The 11,122-nt window shown below is 38.8% G+C and overlaps 1 protein-coding gene across 2 annotated transcripts; it reads left to right on the plus strand.

Moving 5' to 3' along the window:
* The first annotated feature begins 1,864 nt into the window (after positions 1-1,864).
* On the plus strand, positions 1,865-11,038 carry pptc7a (protein phosphatase targeting COQ7 a). Of its 2 annotated transcripts, none has more exons than XM_053624889.1 (6): positions 1,865-2,452; positions 3,760-3,939; positions 4,558-4,756; positions 8,227-8,350; positions 8,445-8,574; positions 9,408-11,038. In XM_053624889.1, exons 1-6 carry the CDS (start codon positions 2,251-2,253, stop codon positions 9,464-9,466), a joined length of 894 nt encoding a protein of 297 aa, XP_053480864.1. In that variant the 5' UTR covers positions 1,865-2,250; the 3' UTR covers positions 9,467-11,038. The 2 variants fall into 2 exon arrangements, with proteins under 2 accessions (XP_053480864.1, XP_053480865.1); XM_053624890.1 differs by having other exon boundaries at positions 1,865-2,120; positions 9,408-11,037.
* Positions 11,039-11,122: the final 84 nt, after the last annotated feature.

Genomic DNA, 11,122 nt, shown 5'->3' on the forward strand with positions numbered 1-11,122 from the left:
AATGGGGACATTTTTGACCTTAAGGTCCTGAGTGTAACTATTTTGTGTACTTAGTTTAAAATAGATTTATGAAAGCAAATGAGGGTGAAATATTAAAATTCCAATAAAAATACACACCTTTTGCAAAATGTATGTTGTTTGCATTAACACATACAAAATGATTAAAAAAACAAAAATCAAAAATATCCATAAGGATGCACAAGGGTTAATGGCCGTGGCCTCTTTCAGCAGGATAATGCGCCCTGCAAGAATTGTTCAGGAATAGCTTGAGGAACATGACAAAAGAGTTCAAGGTGTTGACTTAGCCTCCAAATTCCCCAGATTTCAATCTACTCGAGCATCTGTGGGATGTGCTGGACAAACAATTCTGATCCATTGAGGCTCCACCTCGAAACTTACAGGACTTAAAAGATCTAATGTCTTGGTGCCAGATATGACAGCACACCTTCAGAGGTCTTATGGAGTCCATGCCTCAATGGGTCAGAGCTGATTTCGTGGCAGAGGATCTACACAATATTAGGCAGGTGATGTTATGGCTGATCAGTGTATGATCCCAAACACCAATCACTGACCACCATTGTTCCCAACAACCAATCACTGATCCCTATTGTTTCCAACCACCAATCACTGATCACCATTGTTCCCAATGACCAATCCCTGATCCCTATTGTTTCCAACCACCAATCACTGATCACCATTGTTCCCAACGACCAATCACTGATCCCTATTGTTTCCAACCACCAATCACTGATCACCACTGTTCACAACGACCAATCACTGATCCCTATTGTTTCCAACCACCAATCACTGATACCATTGTTTGTCTCACACATGCTCTCCTTTGTTCTCTGTTTTAAACCACCGTTTTGATAATGAAATGGAGTTATTCCATCTGAAACATTTTTATTGTTGGCATTCTTGTTGGAAATTATAGCATGTTATAAATGTCTAAACAATTATATTGTGATTTCATAGACAAAAGACATTCTTTCTATAGGAAATAAGTTATAATGCACTATTTTCCATTCGGATAAAACTCCATTCTAATCTATTATATAACAATCTATTTTATTTTAATATATTATATTCTAAGTCAGGGGTTCCCAAACTTTTCCAGGGCAAGGCCCCCCAAATGGAATTAACATTCGACCGAGACTCCCATTTTGCAAGATGTCTTTAAAACACATTAAAAATACAGACTTCTGAATATATCCACCTTTTTTTTTATTAATAATTACGTTGATGTTTTGTCTGTTTAGCAATTAGAAAGTTAGGTACAGGAAATGTGATTTTAATATGTATTGTTACAAATAACATGTTATAGTAATGCATATATATATATATATATATATATATATATATATATATATATATATATATATATATAAATCATGTGTTTATTTTTTTTAAACCAAATTGTTGAGGCCCCCGGGTGCCCCCTGGCGGCCCCCAAGGGGGTCGCGGCCCCTACTTTGAAAACCACTGTTCTAAGTGTCCTTCTTTGTGTAACACGTTCTGATATGCAAATGATCTTAGTCTATGACATCATATCACGTCGACTTCTAGTGGATTTCTGAGTATACGTTACATTAATTAGCTACTTTCACCTGAAAATTGCTGGCAACACTGTCGGGTAAAGCTCTTCATTCAAATGAATAGGATGCGGAGCGTCACAATGTGTACTACAACGTGTATTGAGCCAAGTTAATGAGCATTTAAACACGTAATGCCAGATACATTAAAACTTTTTAATTACAGCTTGCGCCTGGTGTGAAGCGGAATGTGGTTATAAGCGCCGTCCATGAAAGGAATGGAAAAGCTATTCGACATAGCGTAAGCGTGACGTCACCCCAGTCACGAGACTCTAACTAGTTGCCCTGTAGTTAGCTAGCTGGCTATCCGTGGTGTTATGTAACTAGTTAATCCGTTACAGAGCACACAGGGGAGCTGTGTGATGAAGCTGAACAGCGGAACGGAATCTGTGATATTTGGAAATGATTAGAGAATTAAAGACACATTTGGGGCAAAATGTAGAGGACAGATGAATGTAAAGAGTGTTCATTTCATCACCGGAGAGAGAGAGAGAGAGAGAGAGAGAGAGAGAAACTTCCAGAGCAGCGGTGTGTATGTGAAGTTTGATTATAGTCGTTCTTCTTGTCCTCTCTTTCCTGTCCTGAAGAGTCAGTAAAACGGTCTTTAAGCGGGTTAAGCCCCGGACATTAGAGCTTGGTTTGGGCTGGAGCTCGGGGGATGTTGTCCGTGCTCTCCTGCGGTAGACTGCTGGCCCGGGCTGTCATCGGCGGCCTTTCCCAAACAGATAGCCGCGATTACAGCCTCATATCGGCTAGCTTTGGATATGGGAAAGATTTCCGAAAGGGTATCTTAAAGAAATGCATGTGTTACGGTGATGACGCCTGGTTTATTGCGCGCCACAGATCCGCGGATGTTTTAGGTAAGTAGCATGAACGTTAACTCCGTTTAACGCTATATTACAATCAGCAGGCACCGGCTGGCCGGCCAACACAACCCAGATAGCACCTCGGACCTGGCTTAGTAGTGTGAGCTAGCTAGGTTTGTCTATTTCAAAAGGGTATCCTTTTATTTACGCACAAGTTCGTAATAATAATTAGCATTCATAATAGTATTATTTGTGACTTGGTAAAGTAGCACTAATCCTAGCTAGCTATCGTTAGTTTATGTTTTGATAGAATCACTGTGATGCTTTATTGGCCAAGTGTACTAGTGTGTGTATATAAGGTATTAAACTCGGCTGTTGAGCCCTCAACGTGCTTATAAACATTACAATAAGATAATAAATACACGAACAACAGTATTTTGTATTAAAATAGATTATTTTACAGGGTAGAATATTGCATATGATGAAATGAAGTGTTTATACAGTAAGTGTACAGAAAGCAGGTGTTCCTGTATCTGCTGGATTTGATCCACACTGAGCTGAAGTGCCTTCTGAAGGGGAAAGAGGTTAAATATGTCATGAGCTGGGTGTTCGGGGCAATGATTGTTTCCCCTGCTTGCTTCCCAGATCTGGAGGTGAACATGTCCTAGTGAGGGACTGTTTCTTCCTATGAGCTTTTCAGCCTACTGGACAATATGTTCCAGTCTAGTCAGCATATTACAGGTTGCAAAGCCAAACCAGACTGTTATTGAGGTGGTGATGACCGACTGTTGGCTGCGTAGAACTGGACCAACAGCGCCTGTATTGGTAATGCAGACAATTTTGGATGTCATCTTCACTGGTCACTTTAATAGGAACACCTGTGCTTCTGCTCATTATCCAGTCAGACAATCTTGAGGAGGCAGCGCAGTGCATAAAACGATGCACATCCAGGTCAAGAGCTTCTGTTAATGTTTACATCATACTGGATAAAAAACTGTCATTGAAGTCACTTTGACATGGTTAATAGAACCAGACGGACAGAAACTGTTGGTCTCCTTGGTTGTTTGTGCACAATAGACTCTGAATGACACAAAAACAAAACATCCAGCAGGTACTTTTAGGGTTTGCCAAGGCCTGCATGGTTCCAGCAATTAACAGTGATATTAAGAATATCTACAGCACTTACTTGATGAACGCCCCAGAAATTTTTATTCTTTGTCACTCCAAAGCAAGTATCCTGTTTGTGTTCCAAGAGTGATCGTTTCTTCTGTAGTGCAGAACACAACCAAATGTCATAAGTTTTCTTTGCTTCTCAATCAATATCTGATTTGTCTTCTGATGCCCCCTTTTTTGTGTCGTAGGTGTGGCTGATGGAGTGGGAGGCTGGCGGGATTATGGAGTAGATCCCTCTCTGTTCTCCGGAACGCTCATGAGGACATGTGAGAGATTGGTCAAGGAAGGCCACTTTGTGCCTAGCAACCCTGTGGGAATCCTCACTAAAAGTTATTATGAACTCCTTCAGAACAAAGTACCTCTATTAGGTGAGTGTAAGCATTATGTTTACTGATGAATCTGCCTAATTACAATTAATTTGCCATTTGTCACATCAGAAGGAACTTTTGAAGTTGTTCTAGATTGCAATTTGTAGATATAAACAAAATATTGACATTGATAAATTGATAAATATTTGACATTAAATATAAAATAAGAAAGTAGTGTAGTACACTCTGAAGATTGACATTTTGTGTCTCCGCACAGGGGGAGCTATTTAAAAAATTAATTATCAATTGAACTGATACACATAGGAATGTTTTTAAACTTTGTGTACAGTCGTGACTTCTAAATCACGACTTTGCTGAAGGAGTCTGTATGCAGGCTTTATTCTGAAGTCTTCTGCATGTACCAGCATGTGAGGTAAAAGACCCAGCGAGATCTAACCATTACCCAAATACCATTTGACTCAGATACATTGCTTTGATTCAGGTTATGGCTGATTTTACCATATTCATTAGCATGTTATATACACACGCATACACTTTTCCAAGTTATTTTATTCTTAGTTTTTTTTTCTTTCTGTAAAACAAAAGCAGGCTGCATTTCAAAAATGTATTTTTCTATTATTATAATCTATGTTCTATTGTTCTATTATGTCATTTCAGGAAGCAGTACAGCCTGTATAGTGATGCTGGACAGACAAAGTCACCAGCTTCACACTGCAAACTTGGGAGATTCTGGCTTCCTGGTTGTTCGAGGAGGGGAGGTAGTGCACAGGTCTGATGAGCAGCAACACTATTTCAACACGCCCTTCCAGCTTTCAATTGCTCCCCCAGAGGCAGAGGGCTCTGTTCTTAGTGACAGGTAAAGAATCTTTTTTTTTTTTTTTTTCTTACAGAGAAAGAGCATCATATAACTAGAAATCTCAAGGTTATGGAAAGAACAGATGTCTCCTTCCCTGCTGGGGTTTGAATGATATGTAATCCTTGCTGGTAGAAGAATGAACATTTCATGCTGAGAGTTTGGTCATTATCTTCACTGGATTAATGTCTCTGCTGTGGAAAGTTGCTAAATAATAAACAATACCACTGCTTAGGATACATCTTAAGCTCAGCTCTCACTTTTCACTCCAGGTACACTATATGGCCAAATGTTTGTGGACACCTGACCATAACGCACACATGCTCCACTCCAGCCTTGATAAACCATGTCGTTAAGGAGCTTGCTTTGTGTACAGGGGCATTTTCATGCTGCAGAAGGTTTGGGCCCCTTATTTCCAGTGAAGGGAAATTGTAATACTACAGCATACAAAGACATTCTTTACTATAGTGTGTGTCCAACTTTGTGGCAGCAGTTTGGGGAAGACTTGCATATGGTTTGATGGTCAGGTGTCCACAAACTTTTGGCCATATAGTGTAGGTTAGCATATGAAGTCAGTTTTATCTCTATACTATATTCGGTTTTCAAGTAATCATGATACTTGCAGCAAAGTTTTTCCTTGCTTTCAAAAATACTTCATCATATGACATTACAAAGGTAGGAAAGATTGCCATGCTGTTGCCTTGCTGTAGCAGTGAGTAAAAGGCCATGCTGACCAAGGGAATTGTAATGGAATTGGATAGCTGGCTAGCTGCCAATGGGAGAGTTGTCTGAAGTCAAATGATGCACATCAACAAATCCTGTTTCTTTATTAAAATACCATTTTCCAATGTGTACTCGGTGAACCACTGACATGTTTTTTTATTTTATTATTTTGGGCATTTAAATGTGGTCTCAAATCTACATGTAAATTAGAAAACTGGAGAATTTGCTTTAACAATGATGCCTGCGTGAACGGAGAAGACTGAGCTCTCCTATTAATGGACATAAAACCAAAAGTGTGTGCTGGCATCATATTACTTTTTTTATTATTTTTATTTATTTATTTATTTATTTATTTATTTTAAAGACATAAATAACATGGAGAAGCTTGTCAAGATGGTGGCATTGACATCAAAGCTAATCTTCATGTGGCCTGCTATTTATCTGTAGATAGTTGTGATGGAGTGACCAGATGTTCTTTAAAGTAATCTGCCATACTTTAATCTGCTCACATAGTATGGATTTTTAAATGAAGACAGAAACTTAAGACTGGGCACCTTTATTTCTGTGGACAGCATGGGCCAGAATTGGCCACAGTCAGAACACTGAGTTAATGACCTTCCAGGAGTTGAACTTGACACTTCAGCACAGATCTAAATGTGTCGTCATTCAGTGTAATATAGAAAAAAAATACAAGCCTGGGACAAGCTTTCAATATTCTTAAAGGAGGTTAGGATGCCAAGTTCATCTGGCTGCATTCTTGAACAAAAAACCTTTGCCAGGCATGAAAACATATTCTCATAAGGATGTACAGTGAGGGAAAAAAGTATTTGATCCCGTGCTGATTTTGTAGGTTTGCCCACTGACAGAAATGATCAGTCTATAATTTTAATGGTAGATTTATTTGAACAGTGAGAAACAGAATAACAAGAAATTAATAAGAAATAATAAGAAAATCCAGAAAAACGCATGCCAAAAATGTTATAAATTGATTTGCATTTTAATGAGGGAAATAAGTATTTGACCCCCTCTCAATCAGAAAGATTTCTGGCTCCCAGGTGTCTTTTATACAGGTAACAAGCTGAGATTAGGAGCACACTCTTAAAGGGAGTGCTCCTAATCTCAGCTTGTTACCTGTATAAAAGACACCTGTCCACAGAAGCAATCAATCAATCAGATTCCAAACTCTCCACCATGGCCAAGACCAATGAGCTCTCCAAGGATGTCAGGGACAAGATTGTAGACCTACACAAGTCTGGAATGGGCTACAAGACCATTGCCAAGCAGCTTGGTGAGAAGGTGACAACAGTTGGTGCGATTATTCACAAATGGAAGAAACACAAAAGAACTGTCAATCTCCCTCGGCCTGGGGCTCCATGCAAGATCTCACCTCGTGGAGTTGCAATGATCATGAGAACAGTGAGGAATCAGCCCAGAACTACACGGGAGGATCTTGTCAATGATCTCAAGGCAGCTGGGACCATAGTCACCAAGAAAACAATTGGTAACACACTACGCCGTGAAGGACTGAAATCCTGCAGCGCCCGCAAGGTCTACCTGCTCAAGAAAGCACATATACATGCCCGTCTGAAGTTTGCCAATGAACATCTGAATGATTCAGAGGACAACTGGGTGAAAGTGTTGTGGTCAGATGAGACCAAAATGGAGCTCTTTGGCATCAACTCAACTTGCCATGTTTGGAAGAGGAGGAATGCTGCCTATGACCCCAAGAACACCATCCCCACTGTCAAACATGGAGGTGCTTTGGGGGTGTTTTTCTGCTAAGGGGACAGGACAACTTCACCGCATCAAAGGGACGATGAACGGGGCCATGTACCGTCAAATCTTGGGTGAGAACCTCCTTCCCTCAGCCAGGGCATTGAAAATGGGTCGTGGATGGGTATTCCAGCATGACAATGACCCAAAACACACGGCCAAGGCAACAAAGGAGTGGCTCAAGAAGAAGCACATTAAGGTCCTGGAGTGGCCTAGCCAGTCTCCAGACCTTAATCCCATAGAAAATCTGTGGAGGGAGCTGAAGGTTCGAGTTGCCAAACGTCAGCCTCGAAACCTTAATGACTTGGAGAAGATCTGCAAAGAGGAGTGGGACAAAATCCCTCCTGAGATGTGTGCAAACCTGGTGGCCAACTACAAGAAACGTCTGACCTCTGTGATTGCCAACAAGGGTTTTGCCACCAAGTACTAAGTCATGTTTTGCAGAGGGGTCAAATACATATTTCCCTCATTAAAATGCAAATCAATTTATAACATTTTTGACATGCGTTTTTCTGGATTTTCTTGTTGTTATTCTGTCTCTCACTGTTCAAATAAATCTACCATTAAAATTATAGAATGATCATTTCTTTGTCAGTGGGCAAACGTACAAAATCAGCAGGGGATCAAATACTTTTTTCCCCTCACTGTAATGTTGATACTATAATGTTCATGAGATGCTCCAGGTGGTATTGCAATAAATGCAGCATTCTAATCCAAGATCTTTTTTGTTGTATGGTTATTTAATCCGAATCTAATTCATTTAACAAGTGCAAATATACTAAATTATTACTATAACTTAATAGAAATTCTATTGGTTATTGTATACATGAAAAAACAATAGTAGATGTTTTCATGTTAATAGTTCAGGAAAGCTCCGAAGACAACTCTGTGAATCATGTAGCAAATGTTGTCTAATGACTGGCATCAGTTATCTTCAGAAGACTTATAATGTTCACACAACTGTATTTCTTTCTCAGTCCTGAAGCTGCAGACAGTACATCCTTCGATGTCCAGCTAGGCGACATTATCCTCACAGCCACAGATGGGCTCTTTGACAACATGCCAGACTATATGATCTTACAAGAACTCAAAAAGCTCAAGGTACTGCCATGGACATATGATGATCACAATTTTGCAGAACTGATATCTTTCCAAGTGGTTAGAAAGAGTGGTAATATGGCATACTCTGTTTTAGGACACCAATTATGAGTGCATCCAGCAGACAGCTAAGAGTATTGCAGAACAGGCCCATGTTTTGGCATATGACCCCAATTACATGTCACCTTTTGCACATTTTGCTTGTGACAATGGACTGAATGTAAGAGGTAAGTACTTTTATACAAAATTCCTGAATTCAAAACCTCCTGAAATACATGAAAAAGGGACAGAAGAGGTTTTTAATTGTAACATTTGTAATCTCTTCCCCTGACCTAGGTGCAATTTATGTTGGGGATATCACACTTTTTGAAATACATGATTTTATCTCCACATTTTGAAAGTGTAATTTATTGAAAATAATGTGTATAGCTCACAACAGAAACCTGCAAACACACACTACACAGCGATATTTTCAGTTGGTTGACTTAGTTTGCTGTTGGCATTCAATCAGCATTTTGTAGTGGTTGGTTTGGCAACTGTTGATGGATATTGCTCGACGTCAGCAGAGTGAAACTTGGAATGGTGGATGCTTGTGTGGGCTGATAGTATAACATTGTCAACCCACATTCAACAACATTGCAATACTAAAACACACTGTGTGACATAGCAACTAAACTATGCCTCTTTTTGACTTATCTGTGATGAGTATATATTGCCATATAACTTAGAACTTAGTTTTGTACTTCTAACAAAAGGGTGAAACACATGTTGGACTATGTAAGTTAGCCAACTGGTAATGGAAGTCAAAGTAGCTATACCAATGTCAACTGAATTATTACACGGAACAGAGTTTGTTAGATTAGCTAATTATGTAGCTCTAACTATCCAGCTATACCCCAGTTATATAAATTAAATTCTGCAGGGGTTAGGGGGATCAACGCAGCTCTGTATTTAGAAAGTGCTTTACTCCATTATCACTGTTGCCCTCTGCACATGCAAGTATTTTTATGCAGTGTTTGCTAATGCAGCTTTGCTTCTATTAATCACCATTTCTCTATAGGAGGAAAGCCAGATGACATCACTGTCCTACTGTCTATCGTTGCTGAGTACACAGACTGATGTGACTGCAGTGCTCCACTTCTCTTTTTCATTAGAGTGGTCATTCCTTCCTGCTGGCAGGATAGGCAAAAAGTTTTCATTTCTTTGCCAAGGACCAAACCCTGATTCTCTTCATTGGATTTTAGCACATCTTGTTTCACTCTGGCTTATACAGATTCACGTAAACCACTTAAACGACGTAAAATTATAAGTAATAAAATGATTAGAATTGTTTTATGATGTGCGAGACCAAACCATTGCATCTTACAGTGCTCTCATTATGGATAATAAACAGAGCAGGCAGTACACCTTTTTGACAAGACGTAACATAAAAATGAGTAGCAATGACATTAACATGTCATGTAGGAATATGCAACCTGAAATTAACTACTGAAAGAATTAAAGTTGTTCCAGCAGGGAGATGTGTGGAGATGATAATGAAAATTGCATCATTATACCAGGAGAGGTGTATCTGACTGGAGTCTAGAGATAGGGTAGGACTGTAATATGTCATGATGCCAATGGCAGACCCACAGAACAGCGACTCGCGATGAATCTAATGAATGAAAATAGTCAGTTTGGCCTTGGAGTATCAACTTAAAAAGCCATTTTTATAATCTCAAGTATATACCTAGTTAATCTGGTTGTAGTCTGGTTCTGTATTGATCTACAGGGTATCCCAAAAGTCTCCATACGTAGGGGAAATTAACACACATGCACACAAATATATGAATGCCTTTGACAAAAGAAGAATGTATTAAAATCGTTCTCACTGCTGGTCTGGGAAGCTGTCACAAGGTTGGGATGGACCTGCATAACACCAGCTGTGTTAACACAAATTCATCTTGAGTGGGCGAGACAACTGTGTGTGTTTTACAAAGAAATGTCAATCATGTAGAGGACGTTTAGTAAATAAAGTTACATTTTGCTTAAAAAGTGTTAATTTCCCCTATCTACAGAGATTTATAACACCACAATTGAGGAACCTGGGTAAAGGGAAGTTGTACTAAGGAGACAATTTCAGTCTGCTAAGTTTTTATGTTTACTTTTTTAAAAAGAATAACAATAATTTAAATATTTAATATTGTATTAGACTAGAGTTTCTCCACACAATGTGGGTTGTTATGTAATAACAGTGCAAGAGATTGCAATCTTATGATGAGGGGGAAAAAACCTTTCATGCTCTGTTAACCACTTTGAAGAGGTGTGTGCGCGCATGTGGACTTGAGTAATATACTGTATGTAAAAGGTAAAAACAAACTTGCTGTATATCTGTGTATGCATTAGGAAACAAACCATTGTATATGAATGTAACATTTTTTTCTTATAAGTGTAATCTGTCAGCTTTTTTGAAATCATAATTTTAAATATTCTTTGAGCATCTATGAATGCTTTAAGCATGTGTGCCATATGATCTAATAAAGGTCTATTTTTCTAGCTGTATGATGGTTTGTCTTTCCAAGACAAGCTTGAAATACACTGTTGTATTGTATTCCCCAAGGCGAAGTTTACTGTTGTGCTATGCATTTACATCTACTTCATTGTACATTATTAATCATTTTAAATTAAAGCAATTTTATAAGCTCAATATAGCATTACTTTCTAATCATACAAGCTTTTCTAAAGATAATATATTAATGTTAATATTTATGTGTGTGTGTATGCTAATGTGAATAC

This window comes from Ictalurus furcatus, chromosome 5 (genome assembly GCF_023375685.1).
Source record: "Ictalurus furcatus strain D&B chromosome 5, Billie_1.0, whole genome shotgun sequence".
Taxonomy (NCBI): domain Eukaryota; kingdom Metazoa; phylum Chordata; class Actinopteri; order Siluriformes; family Ictaluridae; genus Ictalurus; species Ictalurus furcatus.